Below are 21,051 nucleotides of genomic sequence, written 5' to 3' on the forward strand. Positions count from 1 at the left end.
GGGAAAAAAACCCTCACGTTTGTGGCAAAATGCTTGGGATTTTTCTAACTGATGGCCAGAAAGACTCTTTGGACACTCTTTGTAGACAGAAGTGAGTTCCTCCCCTTTCTTTTGCTTAAGTAGTTAGATGTTATTTCTTAAATTATATGTGCCTTCACTAACTTACACCTCGTTCTGCTAATAACCAAACAAGAAAATGGTGCTTTTAACATTGGGTTCATCATAAATAGGATCAAAATGAAGAATGAATGAAGCTGAGAACAGTCAAAGCAGTGAAATTCTGTGTATTGATTCAATTTGATTTGGAGTTGTTTAAAGGAAGTTGGATTCTTCTGTTTAATGCAGGCTTAATGTAGTTTTCATAAACTGCATCTGTTGAAAAATGCCTGAGCAGAGCCGGATATTGAGATGTGGATTATGAGATCTGACAGCTGTATGGGTAATGAAAGCATCTAGGGTTGTTCATGGGTTGATGCTAAGAAGTAAGTTGAGAATTAAAAATCTCATTTGGGGATTGCAGATAGTGGAAGTGGGGGGAAGTTGAAGGGGTCATACTGCCCAAACCTGCATATAGGCAGGTATCTCGCGCTTTCTTTAAGCGTTTGATGGTAGTGCTGTCAGACGTGTTCCTGCAATAGAGGAACTGTGGCTCTGATCCGTATGGTGTATCTGGTACTGTGTGCCACACAAGTAGAGGATGAGACAAATAGTCAGCTTTGGCATTGCTGAGGCACTTTGTCAGATTTCATTTCTAATTGCATTTTCTCTTGCTCTTTTATGCTGGAAAGCCATAGGCTGTAATTATGCAAAACAATGGTTTTGATTAAAGAAAATCTTATTTCTCAGGTGCCTGGAAACGCTAAGCTAAAAGGTTAATATTTGATTTGCATTCTGACTTGTTCTTTTATCTCCCTGGAAAAAAAGGCAGTGGACTTGCTGCATTACTTCACTGCCTGGAGTGGATGCGTTTCATCAGCGTATGGCGCGGCTGCTATTTTTAACGGTAACTCAAAGGGGTAGCCCTGCTAAAATTACATCATTAATATACGCAGCTGAAAGGAAATGGCATAAAACACAACAGTGCCTTAGAAGATTATCTCTGTTGTGTTTTCCACTTCTGTGGATGAATTATTCAATGCGCATCTTCCAAGCAGAGATACAGTTGGACCACCATATTTGCAAAGCATTCAGACTTTATTTTTCTTGTAAACAGTCCTTTGGAAGAGTGCAGCAAGTGAACTTTGTCCGCAAAACCAGTAGGTGTGAAATAGGTATTAATGGCTTGGGGAGCTCAAAGTTTGTGTTCCTTCCTGTTCTTGTTGTTAAATAGTTCAGGGATTTGCTAGATATCCCACTACTGCAGAAGTGTTTTGCTTCATTCTGTACTGTATGCTGAAGAATCCAGTGGCAAGTGTGGAGAGAGTCAAAGCTTCAAGGCTTTGAGGTTTTTAGTGGATGGGGTTTTGGTTTTGTTTCTGTTCTTTTCACTCGAGTTCCTGGGCGCTCTCACTGCCTTGGCAAACACTGGTAAAATCTACTTTAGTCTTCTCTTCCCTTTTGTATTTGCTTCATAGATGTGTTACAGAAACAGTTGTCTAGTAGTTGTACAGTATCTCAAAATAAGCTTAAATGCTGGATTAGAACTTTTTTGTCTCTTTGAATTACTGGTCAAATCTTGTCTGGGATCCAGAATGAAGGAACAATGACTTACACAAAGTATAAAAGGGAACAAGAATATTAAAGCCTAAGACCAGAGACCTGAAAATGTACGAGGACATAACTGCCAACAAAAGGAGAACCTCACAGAAATGGCTGTGCAGAGGGATATTTGTTTCTCACTAAACTAAGCACTTGAATGCATTTGTGGCTCTTGGCAAGACTGTATGTACTCAAGATTTTGCCTATTCTAGATTAGTCCCTTAGTCTGGTGTTTTTACATAGTATGCTAACAGAATATTTTTTTCACTGTTAACAAGGCTTTCATGCTATAATTCTTTAGGGGAAAAAAATTGAAGTGATATAAAATTACTTTGTCCTTGCTGCTCATGCTTGCTTGTTATTGCAGCCTTAGTCATGAGTTTCAAGATGCTGATACTGCTCTCAAAAATGCAGAAAACAGCACGTGCTTATTTACATGAGCATTAAACTATGCTGGTCTGGAGTAGCTGTCTTTCAAGTCGGACTAGCTGTATGCGTTCGTGTGCCTTTGAGTGTGAAATGCACATTTCTGCTGTATTTTTGCTTCAGAGTTGGAAACTCTTAACTCTCTTAGGTAGCTGAAGAAATCCTTCGGCCAAGGTTGGAGCAGCTGGCCATCTGATCTCAGCGCTCTGGTGTTTTATCACCAGATTGCCCTTCAAGCCAGGGCATGCTGGCTGAGCAGCTGCTGCCTTATAATCTCACTGACGGGTCCTTCTATGCCGATATATGGTTACATGCTGCAGCCCACAATCTGTACTTGTGCTGTGGAAAAAAGTATAAACATGTTTATATAATATGTATAATTAATATATGTAACGTTCTGGTCCTGACTTGGTGGCTTTTAAGCTTAAAGTGTTGCTGGGCAAATCTTCATTGGATGCAACTGTGATTGATTACAACTGTAATTGGTTTTATGCAGTGGGGACTGGGTCTTTTTAAGAATAACAGTAGATTATAGTCGTCTGAGTGGAACCTAGAAGGCTTAAATGAATAAAATCTTGTGTGATGAAGGAAAGCTAATGGGTAGTAGGCAACCTTAACTCAGTTCCCATTTTCCTCATCCCTCAGAAGGAGGCTGCTTGTTAGTTCAAACTGCACTCAAAGGTGGCATCTTGCATTATTTTACTGGTGGGTCTGTGTGTTGGTGTGAGACTCGATTTGTCCATCTGTATTTAGGACATTGCTCAAAACTTCAAAGCAAATGCCAGCTCAGATTCCCAGCTGTGGTGACTACCTGATGTGTCATGCTTTCCCCATCTGGTTTCCTTTCAGGGTGCATCGGCGAGGCTTGTGTTCCCTGTCTAAGCTCAGGGTAAGCGTCTGTTCCATGCAGACACTTCAGAGGCTTCAGCTGCATTGCGTTTGTTTCCTCCGGTGATGTCTGGGATTTAGTGAAGCCTGGGGTTTGGTACACTTTAGCACAAAACCTGTGGTTAGGGAAGGGGGCTACACTACCAAGAGTGTTTTCCATGGCAAACTGACTTTGCATTTTTAGTTTTGTAGGCAAATATAGCATTCAGATTAGAACTAATCATCTGGCTCGCCTTGGGTTTGCGGGGGTTCAGTGAGTTATGTGCCAGAGAAAATCCTTTCTAGGGAAGCATAAGACTCATCTAGGATGAGCTAACCTTCCCTTAAAAATAGGATACAAAGCCAAGATTTTGTTTAAAAGTGATCTAAGAACAGTAAATAAAATAATCACTTGATCAGATAAAACTAGATTAAATATACAACTGCATGTTACTTATCCAGTAAGTAAAAGTATTTATATACAAAGTTGAACATCCGTCTTGATGGCAGAGATATTTTTACTAGCCTGGGCTGCGTAATTAGATATGGGCAGCCTGCTTATTTTAATTGCCTGTACAAGAATGTATGTTAGTGGTTACTGAAGCTGCCTTCAAACCGAGCGTTTGGGCTTACAGTCACTTTTTTGCAGAAGTACTTCTCAAAATGAGCTGCGCGTTCCTCCAAGAAGTCTACTGTTGTTAAATAGAAGGAGGAAGATGAGTCATTGGGCCGGATTTCTAAGCAAATGAAGTACACAGCTGCATTTGTAACTTAGATATGCTTTTCTCAGTTAATATAGAAAGAAAATACTTTATTAGCTGCAGTTACGTGTAGCATTAGCCAGCTTGGGGAATGAGGCAGTAAATATATTTTACAACTTAAATTCCAAAGTCCTTTAAAAAACAAGCAGCCCCCGGCCCCCAAGCAACAAAACCTGAGCACATGCTTAATCTCAAGCACTGTGATTAGTGTCTCTGAATTTGTTGTAGGATACCTTTAAGCCTTCAGTGTTGAGACTGTTTACCTAAAATCATGCTTGAAAATGCCACAGTGTTTCCGTGGTATTAAAAACATAGTTAAGGATTCCTTTTCAGCTGTGTTGTGCCTGACATTACAAAGAGCTACATCTTCGCTTGATTAGAGCTACTTGAATTAAGGAGTTTTACCTGTTGCTCAGTTGTCCCTAACTAATGTCAAACCCTTGCAGCCTTTCTTGGCACTGTATCATAGGTCTCTTTCTGCCCAGAGCATTATTATATATATTTCAACAGCATATCCTTGGTGAGTATATGTTTCAAGGCACAGCACCTGTTTAGTGACATGTGTTGGTGCTCAGATTTAGTAAGGCGGTGGAGCTGTTACACAAATATGTCCAATACAGCAGCCCTTTCGGGATAATTTATTCCGTAAAAGCTTTTTCTGGCATTAGAAAAGAAAAAATGCAGCTTGTAAGGCAGTTGTCTGTTCAGTGGCAATGGCAGGCAGTTCAGCAGCAGTAATGCAGGAGTTAGTACTCTTGGCCTGAAGTATTTGGTAAGAAAAACCTTCAAATTAGCGTTTGAAGCTGTATCTTGATTTTTTTGAAAGCAGCTGACTGATTCTTCTGGGTTTTACATCTTCCTGTCCAGATGGGAGTCTTCTCCAGCCTTCAGTGCAGACAGCTTTTTGTTTTATTTAAGCTTTTGAATCCAGTGAAGTTGCGAAACCATTCTTTAGGTTGATTGGATTTGTGGTCTGCTGAAGTGCTGACAGTATCATTCAGTATTACTCAAAACAGTGTATGCATTCAATTAAAATCTTGAAAGCTAAGATATACAGATATTTTTTTTAATATCTGCCTTTTTTTAGAGAAACATAAAAAGGTCACTTAGTTGGCAAGTTAAATAAGCCAAACTGAGGAAATAGCAGGAACATGAAAACTACTAGTTTGGGGGTGAGCGATATAATCCCAGTGTATTATTGCTTCTTTTATGCTGCCAGAAGTAAGCTAATATTCTTGATTTTTAAAAACAAAAAAGCAGTGTAATTATTTCCAGTGGAATATTGCAGTTCATAGTCTTCAGTCTTGCTTTTAAAGTAGGATTAACTTGTCACTTAAGCTCATGTTGTAAGTATGTGTTGGGTTTGATCTTAAATATTCTCTAAATTGGAAGAACCCTTATTTCTTAAAGAAAAATGGCAGTTCTAACAGCGTTTCTCCCACTAATGTTGCTGCTAACAGAAATTTTATGTCCATGAAGCTTTAATTTCCAGTGTCTTCCTGTGTGTTTTTGTAGAGGCAGCAGCCAGCCAGAACGCTTTCTTGCTAACTAGTAAAACTGTTCTGTTTGGTTATGAGTTTTTTCCTAGCGGTAGCTTCCTTTTTAAGCAAACACCATGGAAAAGCTGCTGTCTGCTCTTCTACTTTGCATCTGAAGAGTCACTAGCAGAAAAACCAGACAGTGGGCCCTGTTATGAGGCTGAACTGGGTCCGAACAAGTCCTTAAACTGAGTTCTGTTTTCTCCCTTTTCTTGCCACAAAATCAGCTCTCTTATGAAAAGACCAACTTAGCATTGACTTTTTAAGGAACCACAAACTTAATCTTGAAGTAAAGGCCAGAACGTAGAAATGCAGGGAGCAGCAGCGATGTGATGTGCTCAGTAACCGCTGGCCAGTAGTTCTTGGGTCGTGGACTATGACAGACCCTGCTTCACCAGCTTCAGTTGACAGGGATGGGGAGAAGTAGAGGCCCCTTTTCTGCTAAATTTTCCCTTCTTTGTTTTTCTAAATGAAAGGCGTGATGGTAATTAGTCCTGTCTCCTGAATTTGTGTCAGCCAGGCAGAATTAGTTCCTGCAGGATACTTGGTTTAAAGAATTTGCGAATCAGAAAATGACTGCTCCATTTGGAGTCTCAAGTGAATGTGTGACTTCTTTTCAAGAGTGTTTCAATGATTTTTGCATTGCTGTGGCCATTGCTAAGTTTCAAAGATACTGTAAATGCAGTAGTCTTCTCCCTGGAACACAGTTTTTGATTTCCTTGATGGGTCAGGCTTCGTGGAATATTTTGAAGACCTTGTGCTGGAAGAAAAAGCAAAGATCTTACTGTGTTTTCATACCAACCAAAATTTCTTCTGCCCTCTTTTGGAGGGGGGATGTAAGTTCTACATAACTTTGGTTCAGTTTAAATGTTTCTTAGCAAGCAGCAGCTTTACTTGCATAAGGGTTTGGGATCACGTAAGTGTTCCGATTACACCTTCACATGTTTTCTCAGTCCATAACCACTGTATTATGTGAAAACAGGTTAAGATAATAACAAGTTACTCTGCTGTGCCTGGAGAGCTCTGAGAATGAGATGCCATTTTTCTTCACTACTAATATAATAATGAAAGGTCATTCTTACATGACAAAATGTAGTGAACTGTAGAAAGAATCACTCCATCCTTTCCCATATTTGACTTTTTCTAGAAGGAGTAGAATAAGTGGTTTCGAAAGTGATGTTACTTCCTTACATGTCTTCCCTCACTTTTAAGGAAATACTCTGAACAGTTCTTGATGCTCTCGAGTGGAAGCAATTTTTCCATCTGGCATAGCTATAGATAGACAAGCTGGTAGCTGCGCTATGTGGGTTTGTCACTTAAACTTACCTCTTACACTTTAATCGCTTGATACTCTTGCATATTAAGACTATTATATGACCTGCCTTTTCATGTTCTTTCACTCCCCAGAAGCACGGTTTCTGCTAAGTACGAACATTACATACCACCGAGCATCTCTTGTTATTCCATTATTTGGACCCTGGCCCATCAATACTTTGATCCAGATTGGAAATCTCTTACCTAAAAGGAATAGTTTGAGTTAATGTGTCGTGAAACAGTCCAAGGTGTGTGTGTTGGATGTTGAATAGAGCAGTGTTCAGGCTGAATGGTTTCAGTGTGATCTTCGTAGTATTTAGTGATTCAGAGGCTATTAGGGCCAAGTTCATCTAAGCTTTTTACGAAGTGAGGCCCTGGGGACACTCTTCCAGTGAAACCTGCCTCTGAAGAACAGATCAACAGTGCCGGTTCTTTTTTGGCTTTAATGACAAAGCTATTACAAGCTAATATTGTTGTGGTCTGATTTGTTGAAACGAATTGTAGTAAATAAACATGAGATTTACCTGATTTGAGATCCTGGGACTTAACATTAACATGAAGCTCTCAGCAACCTGAAAGATACTGATCAATACCCGAGTTATTTAGGTCTCAATTTGCACTGATTGCAGCCTGCTGTTAATCTTGCAGGCTCCGGCCAACCATTTCTGTATGTGCTTTGAAAAACTAATATTTGATTGTGCAAGTTTTCTTCAGGCCTCCAGTATTCCAGTTAATGAAAAAAATTAAGTTTTGAGGCGTATGAGGCTAGGGAAAAAAGTAACTTAGTTGATTAGAAAACTTGGTCTTGTATGTTTGTGGCAGAAGAGGATCAATGTATTTGTTGGTAAGAAGAGTATCTCTTAGGGGTTTTTTTAAATCCTCCATCATAGCCTAGATAAAAAGCTTTAAAGAGATCAGAAACGTGGAAGCAGGAAGCTTGCTGAAAAACAGGCAAAGAACCCTCCTAAGCCGATACTTTATAAGCAGTTTCTTAGCTTCAATTCACTTGATCCATTAATCTTTTTGTTTAAAAAAACCAAAGACCAAACCTGGTAATTTCATGTGCTTTGTTGCCATAAATATGCTTTGAAACTAGCAAATAAACTTTTTCCTGTGTTTTTTTTTTTTTTTCCTCACTTTTGCCTGTATGTTTGGGAATGTAAATACTGGTGGGTTTGAGGGTTGAGCGGGGAGACGGTGGGGTTTTGTGCAGTCACTTGGGATTACCTTCTGATGTCTAATGGGGAACAGTAATTGAGTAATGCTGCTTTTGAAGTATTAAAAAAAAAAAAAAAACAACAAAAAACAAGAGGAGATGGCATATGAAAGTCTTGGTGTTGCATTTTTTGGTTACCACTTCTGTGTAAACAAGGATGTGGAAAGTATTTTATTAGTTCCTTTTTGTTAGGTAGACCTTTTCTGCAAAAAGTCAGTCGCTGTATTTGTGCCCGAGTGCTTATTTCCATGAAGGTACAACTTCATAAATGAAAATTAGTAAGTCTTTAAATCCAGAAGCATCCATTTATACAGGAGGCCCAAGTACATAATCGTAACACAAACTAAAGAATTTTACTTGCGTTTTTTCCCCTGCTTAAAAATAACTTGTAGCGTTTCTGGTTTGGTTTTTTTTTTTTTGCCAAGTACCATGTCACAGGAGCTGCAGAGGTTCAACCCAGTCTCATGACACTCACATTTTGCCACCTGAATGCTGGAGAACAGGGTTTCTGTGCTACAGGCCATGTAAACTGAACCTACAGGCAGTGATTTAATGAAAAGGAGAATGACTAGCTAGCCGTGGAGTAGAAATTACACTTTCAGCCTGGGTGGTAAATTCTTCCTGGTCGTTTCAATGTCATTCACTTTAACCCAGTTGCTCGGCTCTCGTGATGTGCTCCTGGCTTGCAGTCTTGTCTGTAGTTTTCACCTAGTTTTGTGCAAAAAAACACCCCACCCTCTAGATGCTCATGCATGTTTTCTTTTGGTAAAGAGAATTGCTAAAAAAAAAAAAAAGGTGCTGTGTAAAGCTGTTTGAAATTTAAAAGTAAAACATACTGGTACAGATTATACTGATGTGCACAGTACAACTGGTTAAAGACGGAATGGGTGTTTGATTTAATTACAGAGTTCTGGTGTTAGTGCTCAAGTATTAGATATAATGAAAAAGGGCTAGCCTTCAACCAACGCTTGTGATTGTCTTGAAATTTTTACCTTTTTGGGAGGAACGCAAATTCTGTGTGGCTTGAGGCATTGATCTCTGTAGTCCTTTTACTGGTGAACAGTGACTTGATCCAGAAGTTGAAAAAAGGGAGTTAAACCCCACCACAACTTACAGTGGGATATTATGGTGGCTTCCAAAAATGTCTTTACTGCTCTTGCCCACATCCACTGCATGTTTTACCCTGACCTTGACCGGCCAGGAGTGGTTAATCCTAAAGTGTTTGAATTGGTCTTTCACTTCATGTAGCTGCTGACATTTTAGGAGGAGGAGAAGGTCCAGGATCCTGCTCTTTCAGAGGGAGAGGCTGGGCAATGGCTGGCATCAAGGAAGCCAGAGGGTGTAATAACTGGTCGTGAGAAGAGGGAAGGAGTTGACTGCGCCTTCAGAGAAACCTTCACTGATCAGATGACAAATGCACTAATATCAGCCAAATGGGTAAGAATCCCAGGCTGGAGTAGGAAAACACGACTGAATAAAGTGTCTTCAAAGTCACTGGCTCTGTTTTACCTGGGTGTTTTGGAACAGTGCAGGGGCGGAAGCACTATTTGGAAAGGAGAAGAGATGACTTGGAAATCACCCGTCAGAGGAACTGACTGCCTCTGCTGCAGTATTTCAGACGTAAGCTTCCATACTTGATACAATTCTGTGTACAATTGAAAACTACATGAAGAATGTGGCAAATAAAGTAATAAAAAACTAGGAAATTTGAGTACAGACAATCTCTGCAAGTGAATGAAGATGTGTTTGTGCTTTATGTTGCTCTTTCAAAGTAGAGTTCAGCAAAAGACAAAGGTTCAGCTACTTAAATCTGATTCCTAGTAACTACGTGTGCATGCTTAGGGCTGTGTGGTGATGTCCCAGTACTCTGCCCTTTTCTGAATGGTGCCACAGGACACTTGTAACGTGGGGGTGCCACAGCCTTGATGGGAGCCTCTCCTACAGCACTGAAGTTCCACAAATCTCCTCCATATTTCTGTACACCGTTCACATGTCAATTGTGATCTCATCCTGCTGTTTCACTTACCTGCCTTAATTTCCCAGATAATTATGGATAAATCTCCACAATGCAAAGCCTTCTGTGCCTCTCTGCCAGTGCAGCTTAGCCTGGCAGCAAGGGAGGCATGTACACGTACACATACAAGCACTTCTCTTGGATTGTTTTATAGGGAAGCGCTGGGAGAGGGGAGCAGACAGAAGGGTACGTCTCTGAGATCTTGTATCATGGCTAATGCCCTGCTAAGCTGCTGTGCTCCCTTCCTGTCCCGTGCACAACAACAAAGCCTAACGTGGAGAGCAGAGCTTGGACTGCTTGTGGATGAGTTCCCATTGATTAGTTCCAGACCTAAAGTTCAGATTTAAGGTCGTGCAAATATACTTGCTCTGGCTATCTTCTGAATTAGAAACGTTAACTTTTTTCTTTTTATCCCCTGGGTTGGGAAGCTTGAGTTTGCTGAATTCAGCATCCCGAAAAGACACAGTATCATGTGTCCTTAATTTTGTACAAAGTTTTTTCTGGTTGTGGAATTGTTGATAGCAATATTGGGTAGAGGCAGCTCTTTGAGCAATTTCCCATGTGCTTGAGAGTAAATACAGTAAAAAAAAAAAAAAATTCTTGTTTTTACTTTACAATTTGTTAGACAGCACATTTAATATCCACTCACTCCTGCCTGGTAGGTGGCACGTTTTTCTTCCTGAATTTTGTATGATTGCTCTGAATAGAGTAAAGCTTCATAAGTTTAGGAAGGCTATTTTAATAAAATCAACCACAAGCTAAATAACACAAAGAGTATGTGAGAGACCACATAACAAAAACATACAACTTGACGAATTAAACAAGAACTCTAGAATTTTTTAGGCAGATGGTATTTTTCCCAGTATTGGGAGAAAGTTACTGGAGCAATTTGTATAACATTAGAAATGACCCAGCCAGTTGACCCTAGAAGCATATTGCTGCTGCATGAACTATATTTTATGCTCTAGATCAGACCTAATCTTACAAGATTCAGTTCAGGATCACTGCAGAAATACCTACCTAAGGGTTCACTTTGCTAATTGCAGTCATTTTCCAGAGGATAATATAATCTGCTGCAGTGAATTTAACTGGACACATTCAGACCAGCACTTTAGCATGAAAAGGTCACGTAACTGTCAGCACAACAAAATCTACGAGGTGGTTTAAAGTTTGTTATTAACACATAGTAAAACAGAAATAGCTTTATTTTATACTGATAGTAATCCTATTTTGCTTGACTTACTGTGGAGGAAGAAAGAATAGATGGAAGAGGTGGTATTTGAATACTGTAGAAATGCCCATGATAACAGTTTTGGTAAAGCGACACTGGATTTGCTATCGATGACAAATGTTAAGTAACAGTTGCTATGTCTTTCTGGCTTCCTTTGTCCTACTCCAAAACCAGACGCTGCAGCAGTTGACGCGAGGCTTTCTACAAGTTATTTGCACATTCCTCAGCTGTTTCACCAACAGTGTGGTGACACCCCCTCTCGATATCCCCTCTGCAAGTTCTTTCCGATTATAATTCTGAAGTACATGTAATTCCGATCAATATTCAGTGTATTTTAACTGTGATCACAGTTAAGGGTGCCCTCAATTCCCTTAAATAAGCGTACCAAGGTAGATTTTTCTTCAAATGGCAAGAAAACCTCTGAACCATGTGCATATTTAAATCTTCATGCCCCTACATACTGTCTAGATAGTTCATCAATTATTTGGCACACAGAAGATTTATTCCTGTGGTGCTCAGCATGCAATGTGACAGCGCGGTAGTACTGTAAAATCATTTCAGAAGCATGAGAGGAATCCATTGAAAACTTTAAGCGGAGCAAGTCTCTACAAAAAGCATAATATGCAGGAGAAAGTAGTAAGTGATGAACTGACGTTATTCATAAACTCAGGGATTTATGTTATTGTAACTAGGAATTACAGGGAGAAGGAATGGTTGAGATGATTGTAAAAGGAATGTTAATTCTGTAATTTAAAGACAGGCACAAATCGCAGAATCCCAGAATCCCAGGTGGGAAGGGACCTCAGGGATCATCTAGCCCAACCTTTCTGGGAAGAGCACAGTCTAGACAAGATGGCCCAGCACCCTGTCCAGCCGACTCCTGAAGGTGCCCAACGTGGCCGAGTCAACCCCTTCCCTGGGGAGATGATTCCAGTGGTGACTGTCCTCACTGTGAAAAATTTCCCTCTGGTGTCCAATCGGAATCTCCCCAAGATATATCTGTAGATCTATTTAAAACTTGCCAGCTCTAAAAATTTTGACTGCAAATAACTAAGGCTCAAAGAGGAGGTCTTTAAAGCAGCCAAGACCTAGGTTGTAACACTTTTTGAATGAGGACACAACAAAAATTGTTCAATCTCCACGGTGAAGACTTCAGGTCACGATTGTTTCCAGGTCGAGGCAAATCAAGCTGCAGACTGGCGATAAGGTGGCTTTGGCTGAAGTCCCACCGTGGGGAACAGCGATCAAACAGGTTGCCTGTTGTAATGGTGTTGCTGTGACGTTTGCACTGCAACTGTGGTCGTGCAGTTACATTACAAGGAAAATATGTGATAAATATACATTTGAGTCTTACAGGTAATGTAGCATATAAATAGTCTTGAAAACAGGTAAACATCTGGTAAATAGTGATTCCCCAGAAACAAAATGGCAGGGCTCTGGGTTTTGCTCATTAGGACCGCTAAGTGAAACACAATATACACAGCACGCATCCCTTCACACACCTGTCGCTCGGAGGTAAAATTCTAGTGACTTCTAGTATAATTGCTTTTGAATTTTTAAGCTAATGTAAATTGGCTTTTTGTGTGAAAAAAATCTGTGCGTGTATCCCTATGTGTGCAGTCAAAAGGCAGGAGAAATTTGCAAGAGAAATAGAAAGTCAGTAAAATAATCTTAAATTTTAGCATGGTGGAATTTCTGATCTGTGTGTATTGGGGAGTGAGAGTCTCCAAGGATTTAGCGTATCAAATATGGGACGCCTGAGATCATGTAGAGATGGAAGCAGTGACCTGTACTGTTGTTCAACCCTTTCCACAGTAAGATCCTGGTTTTGCTTACAACTTACTCCAATTGCAGTAATTGAGGCTGAAATTTTCCATGAAACACTAAACTCCTTGCAAAACCAGCCCCTGAAAACATGGAGACTTTTGCCCATGTTTGTTTCTCTGTGTGCCAGTTTCCCTCAGAGGGATGGTACTTGCTCATGATGTTAGTAACATAGATCCATGCACGTTTGCGTAGCAGTCTGTTATTACGCCGATTAGTGCCGTGATAAGGCCATGAGGAAATAAAAAACTTGGCGTTTAATCTGTTGTTTGGGTGCTGTTTGAAACGAAGCCTTGCTGAGGCTAGAATGGAAAGCATCATGGAGCAGCGGTATCAACCTTCCTATCTGCCGAGCGAGGCAAGCCTGAGCTGTGCACCCGTGGCACTGCCGCGGGTCGCCGGATGCTCTCCGAGCAGGTCCCAGCACTACCAAAGAGCCAGCCCTTTTGCATGCATTTAAGAGTATCTTCCTCATTCTTCTTATCTCTTTGTTTTTTCATAGTGAGTGTTGAAAAAGTGGAGCTAAAGGGACTGACACACAAGAAGAATGAAAGAAATGTTGAATATTCCTTTGAGGTAAGTTTCTGTGATTGGGTTTTTTGTTCCCACTATGAAAGAAGGGAGGATAATGCTTAAGGAGGAGTTAAATTTTCAAACCTTATTTTTAGATCCCAGAAACCAGTCTAGCGGAGCTCATTGGGGATAGATGCTAGTCATATTTTATAATCAATGATTTGGAAGTAGTCGTAAATTGTTGTTGATGACTATTTGGGGATGAGGCAGAGTGGGACACAGGCAAAGTAAAAATACTCTAATGCAGCAGGTTGTGGCAAAATATACGTATAGGAGAAAACTATCATGCTGTGCTTACAGAATGGGTATCTGTGTGCGGGGATGGAAGAATTTAAATCTTCATCTGGGCAAAGAGAATGTAGACTCCTGGGTCAGTGCTGCACGTACGGGAGAAGGGGTAGGATGGTCATTTATCTTTGTGCTCAGTATTGAGGGGAGTGTGAGGCTGTGGCATAGGGTTCAGGTGTTACTGGTTTTGAAAGGGCTGTTGAATACAGAAGATAGCTATGGAAATGATTCAAGGCTTGAGGAAAATGCCATGTAGTGAGAGAGTTAAAGAACTTGACTGAAAGATGACTTTGGGTATCATATAAAAGCGTTTTCAAAGGGAAGAAAATATTTTATGGTAAAAGGGACGTTAATCTAGCAGAAAAAGGCATGACAGGAACCGTTGTCTGCAAATTGGAGCCAGACTAATTCAAAGTGGAAGTGAGAATAGTTTCTCTGGAATGAGAGTGGTTAGCCACAAGCTGCTAGGAGAAGTGGCTTCCTCCTCCCTGTTTTTACACAGCTTTTGGAGGTTCGGTCATTGCTTACAATTTCTGTGGAGGGATGACTTCATTCTGTGAAACGTTGTGCTAATAGCAGAGACTGGATTCTGGGTGCTGGCGCGAAAGAATGACAAACTGCTGTTCTCCCATCTAGTTGGAACGACGTCTTCCAAAATTCAGAATGCGGAGCCCAGAAAATGTCTTTGCTTTGCTTAATGAGGCAACAGAGCCAAACCGTTGGTGAGAAAAGGAGAACCCAAAGGAAAATGGACAGTAGAATTTCAATTTTCTACAACTTTAAAAAAAAAAAGTGTTCTTTCAAACTACCACCCAAGACAGAGCATCAGTTCAGCATTTTCTTGTGACGTTGACAGCATTAACCTCTGCATGACTTGATTCATGGATAATGTTCTGAATTTTCTAAATCCCATGATTGTTCCAAATGTCATTAATAATAGAAAGGACTTTTTCAAGGGGTTTTGAAAATCTTTGTGAAGCATGCAGTTGTCTAGGCTCCAGTTACGTATTACTATCTTGTGGAATATCTTTTTCTATAAATACCTGAAATTATTTTTACCAGTATTTCACTTGACAGCTTGTAAGCTGAAAGAACAGTACATAGCGTAGCTGAGCTAATAAATTGCTGTTTGCTGGGTTAGAAACCCAACTCTTAAATGTTTTGTTTAGTAGCTTGGGAATAGAAGGTCAATAGATGGAGCAGTTTAGTGTTTTCAGCATTGCTTGGCAATGCTATTGTTCCTGCATTTACAGTTCACATTATTGTTTTATAAGCATTGAAATTTATAACAAGTTAGCAAAACATAAGCTGTAACAAATGCCGGGTTATTACTAAATTAGAAAGAAGCAGTTTGTCCTGTATTTTCTGAAATGTCTCATTAATTTAAAGACGTATTAGTTTATCACAAACTTCAAAAAAAACAAAACAAAAAACCCACAGGATTTGTAAAATCAAAAACTGCTTAAGTTTTCTTTCTTCTTCCCTCCCCCCCTTTACTTTTTGTGTAACAGCTCTGCAGAGAGGAAATTCCTCCATTATGTAATATATTTTGAAATACTCTCCTCTCACCAGTCTCTTTGGCAGCATTCTGATGGCTGGAAAAACTTTGTGTATGTTTTCAGTTGTCATTGAAACTAGTGTCATGTGAGAAGATGGCCTCCTGATTCTTAAACACACAAACCCAGCTTCTTCCCCTATAGAACTGCTGAAGGTCCATATGGCTTCCAAACGCTTTTAATAGATACCTTAAGTCTGCGGGGACTTGTCATTGGCCAGTCTCGCACTGATATTCTTCGTGCCGAGAAATCCTGACTTTTGGCTCAGTTAAACTAATCATCCAGCAACCAATAAATGCCTCTGTAGCTAAGAATGTAATGACTTAATGCAGAAAGCGTATGGGAAGAGATACTGAACTATTTCCTTTTTCTAGGGCGTATACAAGATGGTGTCTAAAGAGCGTAGCTAGAGCAGTCACTGCAGCTTTCACTTCTAAGGTTTTGCCTTTTTTTTTTGCAGTTGGGGTGATTTGCTGCCGTCTTCAGCTTTGTGTAGCATATGGAGTCGATTAATCATAAATAGGCACTGTTGTGCTGTGGCGAGTTGTTTGTATTGTACATCGGATTCTACAAACCAGCCGTTTCCTTTAACAATAATAAGGAAAAATTTCCATTACCTAGTAGTCTGTTCCTTAATACTGGACGTGTACAGCGGCTGCGTCAACTATGAAGTGCTTTTTTAAGCATTCAGAATAGTTAAGTATAATAACAGTGAGGATTGGGCAGCGAGGGAGGACCAAGTAATAGTTACTTGTGCACAAAAAAAGTTTTTCCTTCTTGATGTCACACCTTAAAAGCTTTCTTGCAGGCTCTGGGGGACATTTGATACCTACTATTGATCTTTTTGGAACCAAACTGAAATCCCTGACTACTAGTTACTAAACTGAATGCTTTTTACTTCTTAAGGTCCTGTGGTCTGATTCTTCAGTGACGTCGGTAACCAAATCTTCCACTGAAGTGACTGAATTTATTTCAAAGGTAAAGGCGATATGCAAATAGCTTGAGAACGGAGAAGTGTTTTGTCCCTCTATGTAATTTTGTTCAGTGACGCTTTTCAAAATGTACTGGGATAATACACAGATGGAATTTCATAAAATGTTTGACTTAGAAATTGCTGTGCCTTGAATCTCATATGAGTAACGAGTCTTCATTTCACTTGTTTGTAATATCCGCCTCTAGCTATCTCAGCTGTATCCTGAAGAAAACTTGGAGAAATTCATTCCTTGCCTAGCTGGTCCAGATTCATTTTACCTAGAACGGAACCACATGGACCTGGAATCGGACCTTAGGTATGCTCGGTTTTTTTGTTGTGATTTTTTTTTTTTCAATCTGGACGCTTGGCTTTTTTCACCAAGTGGAAGAAAGAAACAGGCAAAGAAACATTATATTAATATTCTAAATTACTTTCAAGAGCGAGCTGGATCCGAAGCAGTATTTCATGATGTTCTACTAATTCCAGTGCATAAGAATTTTTCAGGAATTCTTGCTTCAGAAATACATATGGTAATAATATTCTGTATTAAGCTTCCTGGAGAAATTGCATTTCCTCATTCCTTGTTGAAAACAAATAGTGGATCATTGGCTTTGCAGAAGCTTGGTTTGGGCTCAAAAAAATAGCCAAAACTGCTTTTAAAAAACCTCCCAAAACTCAGGAAGAAACAGTTGCCTGAAAAGTCATCCTTCTGTACTGAGGGATGGGTTGTGGGGATTTTTTTCCCCCCAACCCTTTCACAGAGTTTTTTATTATGTCAGTTGTTTTAGGTTGTTGTGATGTTTATTTTACTTTAATTTAAAAAAATATAGGTAGGTAGGTATTATAGCCATTAAGTTTTTGGAAGCCATTAACAGCTGAAAATGTTTTGAAGCCTTCGATAGTACCTGCTGACGTTATCACAGATCACCTGGCCATTATCTAATCTAAACCACAATTTTAAAAATCATCATCTGTGGCAGGTCGCATCAGTTCTTTCTTCCTAAATCCTGAAGTAGTTTTGCTAGGGAAATTGGAGGGACTGAAAGGATTTTCAGCTACTACTGCCTTTATCTATGCAAAGTATTAAATGACATTTTAAAATAGTAATTAACTTCTACTAGAGCTTCTGCTAAGCATCTTTTCCCTAAGTCAAGGCAGACTTTTGTCCACCGTTGGCAGAGCCACAGTGGATATTGTTTTTCCATAGCCTGAGCCAGCAGGTGCATGCCTCAATTATTTTTCACAGCAAACAGCGTTAACACTTCAAACGGTCCCTTCTGTGCTTTGAGGATCACAGCCGATTGATGCGAATTAGGTGGGGTAAGAGCGAACGCATGGCGCTGCCGTCGCTGTTTAGCAACAGTCGCTACAAATCTGGGTTAATAGAACAGCAATCTGCGTTTACACAGCAACGGTTGTATCTTTGGAGCAGAGAAAGAAGCTGGTTTGTTATGTTAAGTGCTACATGTCTGAAAAATTCAGAAATGAAATGTGATTTTTTTCAAGGTGGAAAGCAGGCTGGAGTGTGTGTGTGTAGTTGGATTGTTTTTTACTCAAAAGGTTTTTTTAAAAAAACAAGTACAAAGATACAGTCAAAAATGCTCTTTATTTATCAACTTTTTATACCTTTTCAAAGCTATAGAAGATTTGGCAAAAGGCAGTCCAGTTTGCGTAACAACAAGAAGTCTAGTCATGTTGATAGAATACGCTTCATACACAGCGAAGTTTTAGGAGATTGCCTTTTTTCTCCCCAAGAGGCACAGCGATCCCAGGGAAAATGTGACATAAGTTTTACAGCCTTTTTCCCTGCGCTGCCAGACTCTGCATCTGCTGTTTATCTCGAAGAGGAGAAAATTAAATAAGCTATATCTATATTTTATGGTCGTCAGATTCATGAATTTGAAAGGAAAATTTCAAGTTTATATTTGAACGTTATCTGCTTTACAAGTGTTCAGCGTTCCCAAACTAAGCATCTTTACTGAAACACTCATCAGTGAACGCAACACAATGGTAAGGTGTTTAAGGAGTATTAAGGATAACAATATCCATGCGTTTCAAGCCTACTTTGAATTGGATTTGCATGGTGTTATTAATTTGAAAGGGTTTTTTATGTTTTTGCTTGAAAATTTCAAATGTAATTTCAAAATTTCCTGCGCAGTCTGCAATCAGATTGCAAAGGCAGCTGCAAATCAAACGTAATGGAACTGAGGGGGGCTGTTTGCTTTTGAACGTGCAGGTATTTGGCACCGTTACCTTCCCATGTGGTGAAAAATGACCACGTTAGGAAGTTCTTCAGCACTTCATCTCCTTCACAGCAACTTCAGAGTTCAAGTAAGTTTAGTAAAAAATAATTCTTAAACTTTATTTACTGATGAACGTTTCATAAACTGATGTAACTTCTGTTCCCTGTTTTTTAGATCCCGGCAACCCCTCCCTTTACAAAGTAGGAACTACGCTGGGAACATCTGGAAGGTAAAATATTTCTCTTGTTTACATTTGTTCTAGTTAGTTGTACAACCCCATTATGTAGGTAATCATGTGTCTCCTCCTGGGGATTTATTGATGTCTACGCTTCCATATGCATCTGTAGAAGATTTTAAGAAATCCTAGCCTTAGCGTGTGGTCTGCCCAAAACAGGCAAACGGTGAGAATATTGGTGTAAGGCAGTAGCGTTCCTAGCGTTGGCATTTGTTTGTTCCTTAAATGCCTTAAGAAAATGCACCTTGTCATAACAACTGCAAGAGCTCAGTGTGGGTAATAGCCTGAAGAGAAGTTTTGCAGTGAGTTGATGGCAAAGAGAGCAAAACTTAGGTACCAGGCAATTTGCAAGTCAAAATATAACGTGGTATAATACTGGAAATGGAGGATAGAATTCAACTTCGGCTTCAAAATTAAAGCATATAAAATGTAGTTACCATTGGACCAGTCTTTCTAGCATTGTGACAGAATCTCCGTCGTTGGCGGCTGTGAAATCAGCAGTGGCTCTCTGGTCCTAAGAAATGCGTACGTTCAGGGGAGAATTTAGGGAAACCTTTTGACCAGCGTTACGTGGGAGGTGAGATCAGACAATTGCAGTGTTCCTGCTGGCACTAAAACCTAGGCACGCCCGTTCTAAGCAGCGTTTTTCAAAAGGTTTAAAGCTGTAACTACTATCTGGCATCAACGCTTCAATGTTGAGCCGCGGTGGTGGATGATTTCTTTGTGATCCGCTGCTTACTGCGCAAGTCGTAATGATCTCAGTCACATACTTAAAGGAATTAATCCAAGTTGTAGGCACAGATCTGGTCATCGCTCGTATAAGTCTTTGTGGGCAAAGGGAGACTAGAGCATCCATGAAAGGTTTTTTTCTCTCTGCAGCATATTTGCGTGTTTCCTTGTACAGCAGGGGTTTTCCTTTCAGAGGGAGGAAGGAAATGTCTTCTAAGAGAGGTAGAAGTCAGCCTTGGGGAAAAGAAGGCAAGAAACTCTCTTGCCTTCTGTTAGGATTTAGCAACCTCGGAGCTCATTCTCTGAAGAGGCAATTTTCATTTACTCTAACAAGACCCTCCAAGGAGCCAATATTGTGGGTTATTTTGCCACTTCAATATGTAAAAAAAAAAAATTCCACAGGGTTAATTTGGGCTTGTTTTTGATAATGCAAAGCTGAACCACGGCCATTCTCTCTAAACCTTTTTTAAATCACAGAGAAGTAGTAGAACATACATTGTCGGTGATTCTAGGAGTCCTCTGCTTAAGCTGAAGATAAGGCTCGCTATTTGCCATAAACGGCGCCGTCTGTATTGCGCTATTGAACAGCACAGGTACAAATCTCTTAACTCGGATCAAACAGCGCAGGTTTTACCAGAAATCCTGGAAAGTGGTAGGCTTGTATGGCCGTAGGAGCTGAGCTCTGGGTGGCAGGTATTCTCAGTGTGCTAAATCGAATTACATTGCTATTTTGCAGACCTATATGTGGAGTGGCTGGCATTCAGTCTTCTCAGAATCATGTTCAGCACTCGGCTGCTGCTCCCGTTGCACTACCCCACTGTTCCCATGCAGGAGGCACTGGCTCATCGCTGGCCTATCGCACCCAGATGGACACCTCTTCTTCACCCATGTTAATGTCTTCCAGTCCACAGACCCCTCAGACACAGGAGCAAAACGGGATCTTAGACTGGCTCAGGAAACTGCGGTTGCACAAATACTATCCTGTCTTCAAACAGCTCACGATGGAGAAGGTAGGGCAGCGGATTAAGAAAAGGGAGCCAGCTTTTAAATTATCCCTGTGTTTTCTAGTGCGGAGAGAGAGGCTGCAAACATCTGCACTGAGAATTGCAGAAGTTACTGGCAAATGCTGCGAAGGTTTGCACTCTCTTGAAGCAGTAATGTTTTGATGAAAACCTTCTTTCTGGTTTTGATCTGTGTTGCGTCCGGGCTGTTCAACAGCTGCCGCCTGTTCCAGTGTTCTTCACCGAATGCTTGAATGCTGTCCTAAGGGCTCTGCTTTGGCTCCCTGTTCATCCCTTTGATGTGCAGTAGATAACTAAAACTTGTTGATTTTTTTTAAAATTTCTGCTTCTTGATTGATTTTTCTCCCAAAATCTTTGGTTATCCTTACTTTTAAAAAATAAATTCAGAGAGACTGCTGACATGAACGTTAGCGTGCACACGGACCTGCAAGTGAATGTGAGGGTTTTGTTTTCTGCAAAAAATTCTTGCGGAAAAATAATCCCTTATGTATTTGCATAGTAAGAGTCACCAATGATACTGATGTGTGCTGGATTTTATCTAAA

At 40.2% G+C, this 21,051-nt stretch overlaps 1 protein-coding gene across 2 annotated transcripts in view; it reads left to right on the forward strand.

Annotated features, from left to right (window-relative positions):
- The window catches only part of ZCCHC14 (zinc finger CCHC-type containing 14), a 52,794-nt gene that overhangs the window by 24,733 nt on the left and 7,010 nt on the right, over positions 1-21,051 (forward strand). Inside the window, exons 3-8 of one of the 2 annotated variants that reach the window (XM_075101204.1) lie at positions 13,392-13,465; positions 16,213-16,284; positions 16,486-16,595; positions 18,516-18,610; positions 18,697-18,751; positions 20,223-20,496. In XM_075101204.1, coding sequence (XP_074957305.1) covers positions 13,392-13,465; positions 16,213-16,284; positions 16,486-16,595; positions 18,516-18,610; positions 18,697-18,751; positions 20,223-20,496 — 680 coding nt within the window. The remainder of the gene's footprint in view (positions 1-13,391; positions 13,466-16,212; positions 16,285-16,485; positions 16,596-18,515; positions 18,611-18,696; positions 18,752-20,222; positions 20,497-21,051) is intronic. The other variant, XM_075101205.1, reaches the window with a different exon arrangement.

This window comes from Phalacrocorax aristotelis, chromosome 8 (genome assembly GCF_949628215.1).
Source record: "Phalacrocorax aristotelis chromosome 8, bGulAri2.1, whole genome shotgun sequence".
Lineage (NCBI taxonomy): Eukaryota > Metazoa > Chordata > Aves > Suliformes > Phalacrocoracidae > Phalacrocorax > Phalacrocorax aristotelis.